Source organism: Anas acuta, chromosome 13, assembly GCF_963932015.1.
Source record: "Anas acuta chromosome 13, bAnaAcu1.1, whole genome shotgun sequence".
Taxonomy (NCBI): domain Eukaryota; kingdom Metazoa; phylum Chordata; class Aves; order Anseriformes; family Anatidae; genus Anas; species Anas acuta.
Genome location: NC_088991.1, coordinates 13,024,559 through 13,042,612, shown reverse-complemented (window position 1 = coordinate 13,042,612; position 18,054 = coordinate 13,024,559). Strand labels below are relative to the sequence as shown.

Here is an 18,054-nt window from a genome sequence, read left to right as displayed (position 1 = left end):
TTGTAGTATGTTCAGAAAGCAAAACTGAGATGAAACAACTGAGATGAAATATTTTCCCCACAGCACTTCAGAAATGCAAAGTGGGTACCTCGCATGACATGTTTCCCAGGACTGCATCCCAGCATCAGGACAGTATCCTAGCAGCTCACTGAAGGAGGAGAGAGCAGAGCCTATGTGCAATCAAGGCCTGTGTTACTAGCATAAGCGATGCCTCTGGTCAGGGTGATTTCTGCACTGGCTTTTGTCAAGCACCCGCTCCGCCCTGCTTCTGGCTGTCCACAAAGAAACTCTTACTTTTGACTGAAGAAAATATACCTCCTGCCCAAGGCACTTTTGTATTCAAAATGTCTATTTTCCATGCCGCAGGAATCCAGCAGGGATTAGCTCAGATATTTGAAACAGCTTCCTCTTAATCGCTCTCTGGAAAACTTTGCTTCACTCCTACTGCAGTCCCAAAAGAAACCTCACCAGCCTCCTGTTGCATGACCAGCAGCAGCACTGCGGCATCACAGGGAATAGCCCACCAGGACATGAGTAAGGAAGGGCAGCACTGCCCAGCAGAGAGCCCATGATGTGTGCCAAGCTAGGGAGCTGGGGGGAGTCTGTGATGTGGGTGGCAAGTGTTGCCAGCCCCAGCACTGTGTGCCACCGGCACAACCACCCCTGGAGCTGCTCCTGCTCTGGCAGCCAGGACCGAATCTCATGTAAAAGGAGATCACTGAAAAATTAGGAGTCCCTAAAATCCAGCGGGAAGATAGAGAAAAGGAACACCTTTTATCTTCAGTTAGCCTCACATTCTTTAAATACTTAATTGAATTTGTTTAACCATCTGAAGCACAGGCCTTATTTCGTTACAATGCTACACATTTCTGCAAATTTGCCAAGCCTGGCACGTTAATGTGACTTAACACATTAGGACATTCATGAGCTGCTTTCCCATTTGCAAGTCAGGCATTCCCAAATCTCAGCCCCTCCACTGCCCAATCCACCTTTCTCGCTGCCATCACCACAGCAATCCCAACAACACTCCTGGCACTAAAAGATCCCATCAGCTCCTGGTCTCATCTCACCCCAGCAGCAGCTGTTATGGTAAATTAGGTTCCTTCTAAGAGTCTTGCACATTGCTGTGGCATTAAATAGTGGCTTTGGGTACTCTGAATTCAGGCCTCCCAATTACTCACTATTTCCAGTCCTGTTTGCAACATGGTTCTGAAACGGACTGTGCTCCAGAAGTTGTTGTAAAAGTTATTTTATGGTAACATTGATGTCAATTACAGGGTAATGACTTTGAGGACCAAAGAGGACCCCTTATTCTCACATGAGAGGCTTCAAAACCCTTATAGCACTGTCCACTGCAGGTACAAATAAGCTTCTTAATAACTCAGTGCTGCCCTTCCCCACTTGTGGGTTTGGTGACACCGGGCAGGAAGCTTGGTGCAGGCTGCTGCAGTGCCAGGGTAGGCGGCCGATTGTCCAGGGAGCTCCCAAAGGCGAGAGGTGGGTGCCAATAGAGATGTCCCCCAGGCAGGTTTGCAGTCCCCACAGGCTTTGTTTCTCCTCTAGGGATGTTAGAAACACAGCCCCTAGTGCACTCCTTACCCCGGCTGCAGGACAAGGGTGGCCACACACAGCAGCCCTCTGTCCCTGCACCCAGCACAGTACAACCAACTTGTCACAGGCCACGAGGGGAACCACACCAGTGGCTCTAAAGCACAGCCAAAAGATATAGGTCAAGCTATATGTAAGCAAAGCAACAGCTAGCAGAAGGATGTGGCCTGTCTGCCTGCTGCCAAGGAAACACGGACGCCTCCGTCTGTCCAGAACTGCACAGGGCCAGACATGCTCACGCCCCTGCAAACAGAGCTCCAGAGTAAGTAGGGATATCGCAAATATTTTTCATCCTTTGGCCCACCCTAGCGCTCAGTGTCCCATCAGGGCAGGAGATAAAACTTTAAGCCCTGAAAATCAGATTTCAAAGTCTTAGTTTTTCTGATGAGCTTGGTTAATTCAGACATCTCCCAGCAGACAAGGCTCGGCCTCACGCTGCCCCGTGCTGTCACAACAGCAGATGGCACCCACCAAAGTCATTACAAAAGCAGAGGAAGAACTATTACACTAAAGCAATTAGAGTCTTAGAAACCACAAATTCCTCCACAGGGAAAGCCAATATCCAAGTGCAAAGAAATGCTGCCAGTCCAGCAACAAAATCAACCCATTTCTGCAGGAAAAACCACATAGTGATGCCAAAGCAAGCCTGTTCCAGACAGGCATACAGCAGCTGCTTACCCAGGGCTGGCAGAGGGGTTCCCCGTGCTGCCCTGTGGCTTGCTCCAGCACCCTGTACCAGGGTGGGCAGGAGGGGGAAACTGAGAACACCCAGCAGCAGCTTCCAACCCAAAGCACTGCAGTCCAGCGCGCTGGGATAAAAACAGGGAATTGTTGGGAAAGACCTCACAGAGGAGAAAAATAAATTAACGTGATTTTAAACAAAATTTTAATGAGAAGAGCAGTGAGCCCTTGTGGATGAGCCCTCTCACTTCTCTTACAAAAAATGCTGGTTCAATCCCTGCACACTGGACCGCTCCTGAAAACACTGTGTGCTGTATCCATCTGCTTCTGCCCCAAGAGCGTTGCTCTCATGAGCACAGAGCTCTGTGGTGCATGAGGGAAAGGGGGGTCTGCAGACCCCGAGCCCCCGTCCAGGTCAGGTCACAAGGCTCCTTTTGGACAACAGCACAGTCCAAACAACAGCTAATCTATTACAGTATTGACTCACCACCAAGAAGCAAGTTGGCTGGCATTTTAACAGGAAATTCAATTGAATTACTTCAACAGAAACATGCCCACGGACGCCAACGCTAGGCTCTGCCTTCGTCCAAGCACAAACACAAAGAGCTGGGCCCCAGGAAAACCCCAAGTAAAGGTTCCCAACCTCATCGCCCTGCTTGTCCAGCCGATAAAAAAGCACAAGAGCAAATCTCTGCTGAACAGACACCACAAGATAGGGATGAAGGAAAGTGTTAGCAAAGGAGTAACACATTAGCCAAAGTGAGGGACTCTGGAGCAGTCAGACTGAATTGTCTCCTTTCTGTATCCATTTACAAAGCTTTTCAAATTCCTTATATTTGCTTTATAAACAAGGATACACAACAACACCTGGACATATTCATACTGGGAAGGACATTTCTATTTTCAACTTTAATGGCTCAAAAAAGTAACCGTCTTCTACTGTCCTGCATTTGTACACTGTACAAATGTGCAACTTTTGTTGCACAATAGAAGCTTATTCTATGATTAGTGTTTGTCTGAGATCCTTTTCTCCCATAATTACAATAAACATAATCAGATTGACACAACTGTACAGAAAGTGAAGGAAAAATGTTTTGTTCAAGGATATTTTAAAACAGAAACTAAGGGAAAACTATCAGAAAGTATGCATATTTTCAGTCCTTTCAGGCTGTCTCTCACTTAAAACAAACAGTACCTAGAAAATAAAACAATTTGATGGCAAACCCCTCTGGTCTGGCTCTGTTTTAACCACTATGCTCATCTGTTTGCGTTGACACAAGCCCTACGGTGGCTGCCAGCGCACGTTTCCCATTGCACAGCGGAAGCCAACCCCCGAAAAACCCACAGCCTCAGCACAACGGCTGCACGGTGTTCGGCTTTCGCTTCTCCCTGCGAGTGCCGTGCTGCTAACGGCTAGCGCACGCATTGCTTCTGGGCTTGCCCTGCGCGATGCTCAGCCGTTCCTGCAGCACTTCCTTCGCACCTCTCACTGAAAAGCTTGCAGGCTCAGCAGCACCCGGGACATCAGTTTCTCACTTCCTCAGAAGGGAAAGCTTCAGCCAGCAACAGGAATCCATGCTCACGAAGCATCTAGAGACACAAGGGATCCGTATAATAAAAGGGATGCTTATTTAAGGTACCTACGAGAAAAGGAAACAGCGCAAACCACGTGCACATGTAAATGTATTGCCTCACACTGTACAACAGTTCTGTAAAAATTAGTGAGCATTTTATAGCTGATTTATTTACTGCTTCATCTGTTGCAACCCAGTAATGCACTTACGTGCAAAGCCTAGCGAAGTCCAGATTTTAAAATAAATCCCAAGGGACCAAGTAGGTGAGATACACAGAAAATAGACAACAAATTAAATCTGGGGAATTGATTCAAGGCTAAAGGGGCAAATAAAGGAAGTGCACAACTACCCCCTGCCCATAACAGTCACAGTCGCATCACTTCTGAGACTGGCAGCAGCCCTCGTCAGAGAGGGACCACTTCCTACCACAGTATGCAACCTGGAAATGCAAAGATACCACTCAGAGAAAAAAACTCCTTAACTGGGGTTTTGCGCACGAAACTTGACAGTCCATGGGAGAATTTATATGGAATCTGGGAACTGAAAAAAACCATTTGGCAACCTCTATGGACATGCAGAACTGAGGAATTTCTATGCATAGAAAAACTTTTCCAAAGTCAAGGGTTCAAAGATCACAAGTCACGGCACTCTCAGATCATTTGGTCCTGAAGAGTTTTTTATTGTTGTTTTTATTTATTTAAGTAGCACATTGGTAACTTTTCACTTTCCCTGCCCCCAGTTCCTGCACTGCCATCTGATTGCATTTACAGGCTCTAGCTCAAGCTTGCAAGAGGGCTAGGGTACTTCATTTAAAAAAGCTGAGATTCACACATAACTCATTATTCCAGGAACCTCGGTATAAGGCAGAAAAACAAAAAGTGAGAGACCCTGAGCTTGCCTGTTCAATGTCTGGAACTGTTTTAACCCAGTGCAAAACCAGACAGTATCTGAAGCTGAGGAAAGAAGAGGTGGAAATGGAGAAACAGGGGAGGAAGGGCAAACAGGGCGACAGCGTTAGTCAGCACAGATGGCAGCAGTCACAACACGACGCAGCCTTGCTGCTGCCAAGGGGTTTGCAGGCTTCTTAGCAAAGCCACATTTTGAGGAGAAACCAGGAGGGAGGCAGCTCTCACTGGGTGGCGGGGAGCTCCTGCCTATGAGTCTGCTGCAAACCCAGCCCTCGGCTGGATGGAACAGCCGGGCACAGTAAGAGATGCACAGAGACGTGCTACAGTAAAACCACAGGGATGAGAAACAGTCAATAAAGTGGGGTAGGAGCAGGCCAAAACTATTTTTACACTGGCCAGAGAGAAGGAAGTTTAGAAACATGAGACAAATGCCTAGACAGGAATCCTGGTTGTGCTGGAGGAACAAAAACACTGCATCCCAGGAAGAGTGCAAGACTCTGCTGTAACCCTGACCCAAAAGCTCTCAGAGGGCTTTGTGTGAATGGCATACATGGCTTATAGGTGGAGGGGTCGGGTGCATGGGAGGAAGCACTTCTGAAGGCTGAGATGGGTCTGGAGACTGGCTGGAAAAAGGCTTCCTCCCATGCAGCTTTTAGGGGTTTTGCTCAGTTGTTTGCTCCTCTTCCAGCAGCAAACAGATCTCCTCTGCAGCAGCACAGGTTCCCTCAGGAGATGTTAGGTGCTGCCTGCAGCAGGGTACCCCAGCAGTGCTCATCCTATACCCTGGCACAGGTATGTCCAGCCTCAAACCCAGCCCTTCCGCATGAGGAGCAGAGGGAAGGATCAGTGCATCTCTGTGTCAGCAGAGCTGCACCTGCATCCAGCTGAGCATCTGCTGCAGAGCATGAGAGATGGAAACAGCGCAGCTTTGATTTTCTCTTCTGAAAATAATAGCGTTAATAGAAATTGGCAAAAAGCTACTGGTTTCCATGGGACAGCTGAATTTCTGCCAGATAGGAATTCTCAAAACATTCTGTAAGCACGGGCATGCTAAAAAAGGGAAATAGTTATTATAATGACAATAATGCGTGATATTTATATAAGTTCTTAACTAGAGCATCCCAGAGTGCTTTTCAGATGTCACTGGTATTTCATCATTTATTTATGTAGTATCAGTTTTATATTTAGCATCCATCTCCAGAAGATCCAGCTTCAGAACATCTGAAAACAATTAATTGCACACAAGCAGAACCCCTCCCTTTCCTGCCTGCTCTTAAAAAACCCTTGTTTTTCACTCAAGAAATCTCACTCGCACTGGGCTGAGCCAACTGGGCAGCCACTCCCCGCAGGCGAGCAGCCCCGGGAGGAGGCGAGCTGCTTCTCTGCCCGGCTGGGCGCCAGCCCATGCAGCACTGCAGGGGGAACCAAAGCAGGAAGTCACAATCTGGTTTTGGGTTGCCTTAGCAATAGAGTGAACACCCACAACAGTGAAGTCAGGCCCCGGGGATGTCAGTGGTGACTTAACCAGCTCAGGAAATCGTGTCAGCGCCCATCTCAGCTCTGCCTTTGGGCTGCAAAGTTAAACCATGTTCTCCCCAATAAACACATGGTGGCTGAGGGCTCCAGGAGGGCCTCTGAGGCTGCTGGACAGGCTCTGAAATGCTTTGACTCGGCTACAGATGAAATGCTGTTGTTGATGGAAGCACCTCCAAGTTTCTCCCAGGTGAAGACATCCGCACAAGCTCCAGCATTATTCAAAGGGACAAGGGAGCTTGGAGAAAAAGGTGGAACTGCAAGGGAAACCTGAGCCAGGAGCAACTTTCCTGAAGCCCCAACCTGCTGTGGAAGAGCCAGGACAATCATCTGCCTACAAGAGGTGGAGACTCCTTTCTCCTCTCCTGATTCTGCATACAGCCTGCAGCAACTCTGCAGATGCGTGGGGCTGAATTGCACAAAAAAATCAACACTCATGGATTCCCCGGTTCTACCAAACACCCGAGAGAAGCCACAGCTTCTGCCATGCTGTGGGACCTTGCTGCTGCCTGGGTACCCCTGCCCCAAGCCCTCGGCATGCAGGCTACAGTCCATGGCCTTCATCTGCACCCTGCTAGCTCAGCTCCAACCTGCATCCCAGGCTCCCAACCACTGCCAAAACATAGGAAGGAGGATGGAGTGCTCTGTATTGAAGCAGGTAGGGTCTCCTTCCACACACAGCTGCTCCCCAGGGATAGCCCTGTGGCAGGAGTTATTAATAGAAGAGAGAAAGAAATTGCAGTTCAGCAAGAAAGGAGACAGGGGTGAGAAAGGGGTTAGGAATGAGCAGACCTGACCCCATTAGAGAAGCAGCAGGAGGCAGGGAAAAATGGTAGAGATGAGACAGGGCTGCGCTGAAGGGAAGAGGAGTCAGCAAGGGAGAGCTTTGATTTGTACTTTTTAAAGGAATGAAAGAGATGGAGGGAGATGGCAGCAGGGAAAAACACTCCAGTGTTTCTAAGATGACAGCGATGCCCACAAAGGCATACAAAGCCATCCTTCTCTTCCTTGGCCAGAACAGCAGTGAGGAGGCAATTAAGCAGGGAAATCTAAAACCACGCATATGCCCCAGGAGTGGTTGCTGTTCAGCTACTGTGTGTGATTGTGATTTGCATTCTTAGGCCACAGAAATGTCAAAAGCCTTGTGCAATTTTGCATCATTAGAGATGATAAATCAGTGTGCAAAGACTTAAGTGAAACACTCTAAGAGCCACCAAACTGCCTCTATGAAAGGATGCTGTAATATGCACTACAGCAGCCCAGGTTCAAATGATCCTGGTTCTGGAAAGGACTCTGCAAATATCCCCAGATACCAGACAGAGATGAAACAAAGCCCTAGAACTGTCCCCTCGCTGGATTTTGAGCACACCACGTCCCCAGCTGCATTGCTGGCACTAGCTGCAGGCACCAAGAACAACCATCTGTTCCAGGCGTTTCACTGCATTGACGGTGGCAGGTCGGGGCAGATGCTGTCAATGCAGGGACACCTGTAATTTCATGACACTGCCTCTGGCACAGGACAAACCATTCTCAGCCTTGTCCAATGAGTGCTAAAGCCCTGGCCACACAGCCAGCAAAAAGCGGCAAGAGGTATGTACACACGAGTTTAAGGGCTGCCTGGTTTGCTCTCTTCCTCAGATGAATCATATTTAAATGATGCTTTGGGAAGGGTAAGATTTAATGCCTATCAGAAGTTTGTTGTAGTCTCCAAAAACCTCCAGATAAGGCTGTAGTGACCACAGCTCAGACTACAGTACCCATTCCTCAGCACACAGGCATGCATGGGGGAGGTATTTCTCTCTCTTCCGGACTGGGCATTGGTAGATTTGCTGGAGATTTGCTAAGAAGTGGCCCCAAATAGCTGTGTGGTGTAGCAGGGCCCTTGCTCCTCCCTGTAAAGTGGTGCCCTTCATCCAGAGCACACCCCAGTTGTGCTCACGCAGGAACAAACCAGGCCACTTCCACTGCGTGCACTGCCCAAGGCCATGTCACAGCAACCAGCCAATACTGAGCTAAATTCAGCCCTTCACAGTACACAAGCCCCAATTCAGGAAAGTATGTGATTAATTTTAAGAATGTGTATAAGTTTTTTCTTGACTAAGCCCCTGTGAGTAATAATCTCACTGTGTACACTTCCACAGAAGCCACTCGAGCAAGCAGTAGTGGCAGTCTCTGGAGGCAGCCAGCCGCAGCAGGAAAGCCTGCCCCAGCTGAACCGGCAGCAAAACTCCCACCCACTGAAGTAAGGGCTGAATTTCCTCCCTTGTCTCCAGTACATCTCTTTTTCTATTGAAGTTATGCAAACACAGAGTACTGACTACACCCAAGGGGGAACATGCGTATAATGTGTCTCTCTTCAGCACTAAGATCGCTACGAGCAGTGCACATAAACAGTCTGCACATTGATCAAAGCAAATGTAGATAATTAAAATAGGATTCTACGCAGAAAGCTGATTTCCCCTGCATGAGTACAAATTCAGTCACATACAATATAGATTAAGATGTTAAAAAAAACAAACCACACACACACAGAAAGAACAAAGTGCCTTTTTGCTTCAAGTCAAAACCTTCTTAATATATCTCTTTGGGAGCTTTTTATCTCCTATTTTGTGTCTGCCTGAAACTGAGCGACACATACCAACCCAGTCCCACCAGGATCAAATAAAAGCCATCTTCTCCTCCTGGCGTGCTGCCCACAGTCTCATGGTGCTGTTACAGGGAGCACATCCCATAGCACCGCGTAACACAGGAGAGAAGATGCTCTGGATTTGAACACATCTGTATGGCAACGATTGATGAAATTGTTTGCAAGCAGAGGTCCTCCCATATTTAAATTGCTGGGAGCTCACGTGCTGCCAGGTGGGTGGCTGAGAGCTGTGAGTGTGCCAGAGCGCGTGGGGCACACAGCACCAAGCTGTGCCTGCGTGCACAGGACACATGTCACCGAGCTGTGCCTTGGGATGCCCCACAGAGAAGGCTGACACCCAGCTTGGGGAAAGCCTGCACAGCTGCAGGTGCCCAGGTACGATGCTCTGGGTCTGCATCCTGTGTAAACCTCTGTGGTGAAGCAGTGAATGGGTCTTCAGTTAATCTGCATAGAAATGATCTAAAGAAAATCAGAGTACTTGGGGGATACTTACAATTACCACCAGATGACTGGTTTTGGCAGCACTGTGGGAAAAAGGATTGTCTGGGTTTTGTCAAATGCTTGTTCCTGTGATCTCCCATCTCCCACATTTCGTTTCTCTGTCACAGCACAGCGAATGACACCTTTGGAAAGCCTGCAACTGGCTTGAGACCACCCTCACCCCGCCAGGGCCCAGCCGCTGCTGAGCGCACGGCTCCTGTGAGGGGGGGGAGGCACAGGGAAGCCTTGGCCTTATGCTCACCCAGGCCAAACAATGCAAGTGACCATGTGCAGTTGATCTGCGTCCTGAGGCAGAAGGCAGAGCCTTTGCTTTTCTTCTGGCAGTGCCACAGATTACAGATCTCATTCCAGCACACGTGCTCTGCTCAACTCTACAGTACCCCATAACGTTTTGAGTGGAAAGCAAAGATGGGGCAAGGGAGAGGTGCACAGACACCTCTGCCAGACCAGGGAGCATGGGGCTCCATCCTCCTGGTGAAGGCTGAGCTCTGTCCCGTGGTGCTCCTGTGGCTGTGTATGTCCCACCTTGGTGGGCAACTCAGTGCAGGTTTCCCCTGCCTCACCACACGACCTTCCCATTAATAGTCAGCAACATACCAAATATGGAGGGGAGGGAGATTTCATTGAACGTCTGAGCCAAAATAAAGAGAGCCTATTCACTATCAAAGGTCTCCTGGCTGCTCCTTTTCTTGCTAGAGGTCTGGCCTCGCTACCCCTCTCAGATAGCATCAGCACTTTGTACTCTGGCTCTGAAGTTGCAGTTTTAACACAGTATTTTATTATTGGTGCCCCAAGGTTTAAACTGCAGGTAATCCCTTGGTTAAGAGTGGTGTCAGTTATCATACTTATGCTTTGACTGTTCTTCTTTTTAACCAAATCTTATTTTTTTTTTCCTTCATTGTTTTGCATGTCATTTATCCCACCAGCCAATTTAATGCTTTTGCATTTGTCTATTTCAACAGTGACCCTGTTTGTCTGTTATTCTGCCAAATCTCTGTCCAATGATTTATAATCGGTAGCACGCATCAGGGACCATTCATAGCTGAATTTGATACAATCTGCCCTGCGGCTTTGCAAGGAAAAGTGTGCAGACAGAATCGGGGTTCCCACATGCCCTGGTGCCTACAGCACCCTAAGTGCTTGCAGTAGTGCTTTGTAGGGCTGTGTGTGCTTTCAAGGGATTCCTGCTGAAGTCTTTTTTCTTGCCAAGACCTCCTCTACAAAGCCCGTCTGTGAACGTGATGCAAGGCCAGAATGACAGCCAGCACACTGGGAACACCAGCACAGGAAGAAGAAACAGAACAGCACCAAGTGAAAGCTGTGCTTCATCCTTCCCCATCCAGGGGGAATGAGTTGCCTCTGAGCTCTCCACCGCAGCCTAGACTTTCACTGCTACAGATCAGGATCACAGCTCCCCTTAAATCATGACAGGAAGAACAATGACTGCATCCTAGCAGCTGGTGCAAAGGGCAATGGGTGGGACATGGGCAACACAGGCCACCTCAGGAAGGCTGGGAGTGAAGCTGTGGGCAGCCTCTCTTTGCTGGGAAGCCCAAGCACCACACTTTCTGCTGCTTCCCTTTCACTAAAGAGCAAAGCCCTGCCAGAAGTTACCAACAAAACTCGCATTGACTTCACTCCAGGTTTGCACACCGAAGAGAAGAACGGATATCCTCAGGGTGCTAGATGAGCGTAAATGGGAAACCAGGAACAGAAACAACTGCATTGCACCTGCAGGACAGCATTTTGGGAGCTGCATCACGCCAGATGTCCCACTCACTCAGGGTGGCCTTGCAGGAGCGCAGTGTTCCTGGCTGGAAATGCGTCTCCTTTGACGCACAAATTATGGCTCTACACAGGCTGACCTTTTCTGTGACGTTAAAGGTTCTCCTCCCTGAGATGTTTTCATTTAGCAGTATTTCATTCACTGACTGCAAATGGCGTCTTACTCCAGACAGTTCCTCCTCTCAAGGGAGTGCCTTGAATGCCCAAAATGCTGAGCTCCATCTACACAGTAATGGGCCTTTATGGTGCCCACTCCTCCTGCAGGTGAAGTTGTGTGATCAGGCACATGCAGTGTTAGCTCTGCTCCCCACCCCTTGTCTCATCCACATTAACATTCACAGATCTCTGTGGACTCAGCTACAGCCAGCACACCTCAGCACAGACATCCGTCCCTTCCTCACAAACATGATGATCTGGCAGATGCAGAGGAACCACCTTGTCCTTGGAGAAACCTGGGGAGTATGCACCTCACACATCATCACTGCAGGTGTCCAAAGTGCTATCTGAGACAGTCTTTAAGCTTACACCACCTCCTTCCACGGTCCCAGAATGCTGCAGCATCTTATGGCTCTTCCTGGTGATGCAGAAGTGCTGGGATTTATCCCTTGCCACTGAACTGTCAAAAGCAAGAAACTCTGCCAAGCCCCGGGAATCAGAGACACCTTCCCTCACCCTCCTCCGGCGCTTGGCTGCAAACACACTGAGCAGCACAGCAGCCCTGGGGGATTTGCCTGTCTGAAAGGGAATGAGATAGAGTTGGCAGGAACAGTGTGGGCAATGAAACCCTAGAGAGGCTCAGAAAGAGAGTGGCTGCTGACAGCTGCTGGACTCCGCTGGCTCCTTTGGGTTGCTGTCAGGATTTCATTTATTTTCATCTGCAATCCCACCTTACCCTCCAGTCTATTGCAGAGGGCACCCTGCACAGGCCTTGTGTAACTGTTTGCCTGTAGGATACCAAAGCTCTTTAGCTCCTAAACAAGCTCATTTTTAACGAGGTTCCATCAGCTTCTACAAAGCATTTGTTTCTATGTATTGTTGATGAAAGAGTGAAAGCAAACCCCAAAGGAGCCTCTAAAGATCCCTGAACGACTGCACACAGGAAACAATAGCCTTGGCACAAGGAAATCAGACTGTATTATTACCATGATTTTTTTTTCAGCCCTAGCAATTAACACATTTACAAGAAAACTCTATTTTGAAGAGAACTGTTAAAAACCCTCCACTTAGCTCACACACCATTTAATGTGCCAGTAGAAACTGAATAGGAATTATTCACTGAACTTGTATTGTACTTTCTGCATGTCCCACTGAACAACCTTCCATCAAAGTCAAGGTCAAGCGTGATTGCATGCTAGAGTAATTCAATGAGCAGCAGTGAAACACATCCAACAAAGCCCAGGGAAGCTTTGAACTGACCCAAGCATCCACCCAGGGTACCACAGCTAACATTTGCACAGCTGTGAGCACAACAAAGACAACCTGCTGCAGCATCCCACAGGCAGGGATGAAATGCATCTGAGAAAGCACATGACTTTCGCCCCAGACGTTTGAGCGTGATTCCTGGGATACATCACACTGCCCCTTATGCCAATGCCCACATCCCTCTCACCTTGCCAGGCTGTGCCCTTCAGTCCTACCCTATTTATTTGCCAAATTTACATTGCCTGCACCCTACCAGGCTGAGTTCCAGCACCTGTTCACTCGCTGCCCGGCACTGATGGCTTCTTATTAATTCCCGCTCCCGCTACGGGAGCGCTACCTAACCCTAATCCTAAGCGACAGAAGCGCCGGTTCCTGCGGTCCTCGCATCTCCGAGCGACGTTCAGACGGGCACAGGGACTGCAGGTGGCCCCCACCTCCCCCATCCCCATCCCCATCCCCTGCCCAGCCCTTTCCTTTTCCTCTTCCCCTGCTCTGAGCATCCCCTGCCTCTCTCTACCCCTTCCGCCACCGCTCCCCAGCCTGGGCGCGGCCCCGGCGGGAGCTGCCCGAGGTACCGCGGTGCCGAGCCGGGCTGAGCCGTGCCGCCCCTCCGCGCCCCTCACTCACCAGGACGAAAGAGCTGCGCACCGCCTCCGACACGCTCTGCCGCAGCTCGGCGGCCGTGCCCGGCTTGCTGAGCCGCTTGGTGAACTTCCTCACCTCCGCCATAGCGGCATGGTCCGCGCCGAGCCGAGCGGGGCTGCTGCGGGCAGGCGGGGCCGGGCCGGGGCCGGGGCCGGGCGGGGGCCGGGCGGAGCCGCTCGGCGGCTGCGGGCGGAGCTGGGGAGGGCCCGAGCTCGGCTCCCGCCCCCGGCGCGGCCCCGCTTTGTCCCCGCGGCAGGTGCCGCCCGGCCGGGGTGCCCGGGACCGGAGGAGGGGGAGGCTCCGTGCAGCTCTGCCCCAGGTGGGTCCCTGCTGTAAGGCTGAGCTGGAGCCGGGGCGAGATCGTGGTCCTGAGCCTCTCCGACCTCTCCGGGGTTGTGATGAGAGCGGCCGTGAGCCCAGCTCCCTGGCTGCAAAAACAAGAAAAGCAGCGGGGGTGGAAGGAAGGGTCCTTAGAAGTGAGATTAATTCCCGGTCCCGCTTGCTTTAGCGCCGTGCATTGTTCCCAGGATGGTGATTTTGAAATTACAATAAAGGCAGAGAGATCCATTGACTTTTATTTTTTTAATATATATTTTGCACCTTAATACCTTTATTTTAAATGCGTTTGCTTATTTTTATTGTGTGTTTTGTCTGTGCAGTAAAATATTGAATGGAATAGAGCTGCCCTGTAGTCACAGCGTTAAGGAATTTACACATATTGTGCCATATGGCTGATTAAATACTGCTCACAAGGACTCCACTGGAATTAGAGGCACGCTGTCAGTCACACAACATATAGAGAAATCGGTTAGATTGTGAGAGCCAGTCTGTAGGGGGGCAATGAATACAGCCATTATGATCCAAACCATTTAAAATGTTATTTGTGACTTCTAAAGCATGCAAGAGAGTTATTGTTCTGCTTTTTAGCAGTTCACTGAAGAGGCAGCAGACACCATTTCATATTAAGCATCGCTCTGATTTTCTACACCAGAGGCAAAACAAATCTAAAAGTTTATCCTTTAATGTAAAATATCTACTAGATGAGGGACAGGAAAAGAAGGGGGCTATTAGCTGGAGAATTAACATTTCACAAATATCCTTTCGCTAGGCTTTTCCAAATCTTGTCTAAATTGTTTCTGAAGAAGCAATAAGCTTCCTGAAAAACAATTCCAGCTGCAGAGCACTGAGGTTCACTTCCTTATCCCTTCACCCGTGCACATTCTTGCAGAGATTTTGCCAGCTAAAGTGCCACATTACACAACCCCACCGACCGCACTGTGATGAGCCGGGCTATGGCAACAGTGCTCAGTCACCTGGCTGCGAGAGGACAGGGAACACAGCATAGCTTGTGTGTGTATGGCTGCTTGTCCTAGAACTGGGCAGCCTTTTTCATGCTGCCTGCAGGGAAGAGCCCAAGCGGTTGCTTTGGGCAGCCTGGGCACCACAGGAGAGCATGAGCCAGCACAGCACGTCTGATCAAGGACCAGCACTTACAGCAGTGCCATTTCTGTCTTTGGTTTGCTAGATAGGAAGAGCTCTGAGAACTAGAACATTTGCCAAAGGGCTAAGAAGAGCGTTGTGATGGGTCACTTAAAATAAAATCATCCCTAGAGCACCCACCCTTGTTTATGCAGTCAGAAGCAAGAACTTTCCAGTAAGGTTATGAGCTTGGTGTGGTGCCAGTGAGGAGCTGCGTCTGATCAGCTGCACATCAGCATCCCACTCAAATGAGCTAAGAAGCCATGGAAGACCAGCAAAGAGTGAGGCTGATTTTTGGAGCTAAGCATGAAAACAAAAGGAAAACAGAAATAATGGGAAGGACACATCACATGAAAACAACATGCAGAAAGCTCTGACTCCCTCTCAGGAAGCTCGAACATCAGAATATGAGTTTCAAGCACAAGGAGTACTAAGGCAAGATAACAGCAGCCACAGCATCACTGCAACAAAATTATAACAGTTATTATAACTGCAAAGAGCCCAAGGTTGCAAGACTTGTATCTCATTTTGCATGGGGAAGAAAGGCCAGTGATGGTTTTTCAGAAAAAAAAATGCAGATCCCAGTTTCATTTTTCAAAAAACAGTTTAGTAAAATATTTTTTCAGTGTATAACTTAGTAATGCCTAGGCTGCTGCCTTCTTCCATGTAAGCATCAGCAGCCTCTCCTTTGCCTTTAGAAGATTCCAACAAGAGCACCCAGCACCAGGCTCTCCATCTGATGGGTTACAGCTGACAGATTGGCTGCCTTTTTCCCAGGCATGTGCACGTGCATTTACTGGGAGCGCAGGAACTGCAATGAACACCAGGTTTTCTGAAGAAATAGTCTTCGCTGCAGTCCAAGGTTGTCTTTAGGATAGCTCTTCCTGCTTCCGTTGTCTGTCACCCTGCATTCATCAAGGTCAGGCAGGTAACTCCTCTTTCTGAGGAGAGGCAAAATTGACAGCCTGAATGTAGAAATGTACTCTGCAACTAACCAGGCTTTATGGTCTACCCAACCTAAAAGGAAATTTCAGTAAAACCTAAGTAACAGCACAGACACAAGCACACAAACAAAAAAATAATAATAATGTAAAGCTCCTATAACAACATGGAGTTCACAGCCAGAAGAGAACTCACAGCTGATGCCAAACTACCTCCAGCCTGTATCAGCCTTTGACTACCAGCTTTTAAAAAAAAAAAAAAAAAAAAAAAAAAAAAAGCCTGAAATGTCCTCAGAGCAAGCACAGAATTGATGACATATCAGAAACCACAAGGGGATTTCAGTGCTTTGCATTGTGTGTGCTGATAGTGAAAACCCACAATATCAGCGTGTGTGTGAACAGCTGTCCAGGCTACTTTGACCTGCAGCCCAAGATTTGAAGGGAAGGAAGGATGATGGAATATGACAAATCTTTTCACCCTGGAAATCCAAGTGTTCCCACAAAAAAAGCTTGGACTGGCAACCCAAGATAACAGAATATATATATATATATATATATATATATATATATATATATATATATATATGTATTTACCTATTTACATGACTTTCTAGACAGTTAAAATCTTAATGACATCCATTCCAGCTTTCCAAGTCATCAGAGACATCTGCACCTGCCTGGCTGATCAGAGGGTGAGCAACAGCACCAGCTCATGGTGAACAGCAAGGAGATACACTGGAAAGCATAACCAACATGGGTGACGCAGCTCTCCTGCCAGCTCCTTCCCTAGGTCAGATGGATAGAACAGACTACAAGAAAACAAGATTTGCAAGGGACATCATAATAGACTAACAGCAGAATCTTCCCCACTTATCAGTAGCATTGTGACATGGAAGATGCACTAAGGGACAATCAATTTTTTGGGTAATAGACATCAGCCTGTAGCTGACACTAATATAAGATCCAGAACCCTACTTACGGGACTCTGGAATCGTCTCTGAAAGCCTCTGAGACAAACTGAAGGGTTAGAAGCAGGTTTAGGATTTCATTTCTTATGAACCATCCAAAGTAAAAGACACTCATTATCATTAGCAAATAATCCCGTTTAGAACTGCCTTCACTGGTTAACCGTGGGCCTTTTTATCACCTTCAAAAGGGCCTATCCCAGAAAAACACTTAACTAAGTAACTGACCTTAAGCAGGTGATTAATCCCATTGTTTCACTTCATTGGATAGTAGCCTGCATTCCTGCAGTGAACCCACAGGACTCCGTAACCCAGATCCAGACATATTTTGCTGGGAGGGAAGGGGTTATAAATGCCTTTACGTCTTCAGTTTCCTCACTTTGCAATTTCTGTGAGGTAAAACTGTGGTATTTTAAGGCGGTTCAAGATTTAAAATAACGACAATAAAAAGGATGCAGCCCTGGAATCACATCTGCGCATTTACCCTTCTTGATAACAAAGCCAAGGCACAGACTGCTCTGGGTTCAGAAGTGAAGAATTCCTCAAGCAGTGCTTTCTGTGTAGCTCATGCGTAATGTCAAGCAAGAATGGGAAAAACCTACGTATTTGATAATCTGGTTAGACAACACTTGCCTTTTCCTTAGCTATACACTGCACATCTGGTGCCCCAAAAGTAGCCTGATTAAAGCACTGGCACTCTTACATGCAAGGCTGGATATGGCAAGAACAGCACCGTTTGGACTCTGTTGTCAACTGAGGTTTAGCAGACCTTAGCTACTACTGTTACTCCTTCTGTGCCATCTGTCCTACCTATTGACTTGTGTCACCTAATGCTGGATATGTCAAAGGCACTGTCAACAAGAAACTGCTTATTGTTGGCTTCTCCACACCTGTGAAGGAAGCATACTGCAGCTGGGTAGCAGTAGATTAATGCTTACTGATGCTTAATTTGAAGCCTTGCTGTTAAAGGACCGCCCTCTGCTGACTTACACAGGATTGCACAACCACAGCTCAAAGACAGGAGAACCATCAAGTCCAAACACTGATTTTCCCAGAAGGGTGCAGTCCAGGTGAGTGCTTATCTCAGCAGGGTCTCACACTGCTGCTCTGCATGCCATGGCTGCTGTACAAGGTGAGGCCAACTCACCTTGTGCAAGGCAAGCTGGGGGGCCAGCAGGATCTACGGGATTCTTTGTGAAAGCTGTAGCAAAGAGGTGGTGTTTATACCATATAAAGCAGCTTCTTTGCTTGCACGTCACTAAATGTGTAGCATCTATACCAAACTTCAGAAGTGTCTGAGATTAGCTCACAGGAAACTGTCAGTTACAGTCTTCTAGATATACATGTATAACCTATTACAGAAAC

At 48.3% G+C, this 18,054-nt stretch overlaps 1 protein-coding gene across 3 annotated transcripts in view; it reads right to left on the bottom strand.

Moving 5' to 3' along the window:
- DOCK11 (dedicator of cytokinesis 11) overlaps positions 1-13,467 on the bottom strand; it is an 80,773-nt gene extending 67,306 nt beyond the window's left edge. For all 3 annotated transcript variants that reach the window (XM_068697647.1, XM_068697645.1, XM_068697646.1), the window contains exon 1: positions 13,287-13,467. In XM_068697647.1, the coding sequence (XP_068553748.1) occupies positions 13,287-13,388 (102 nt within the window). In that variant the 5' untranslated portion in view covers positions 13,389-13,467. The remainder of the gene's footprint in view (positions 1-13,286) is intronic.
- Positions 13,468-18,054: the final 4,587 nt, after the last annotated feature.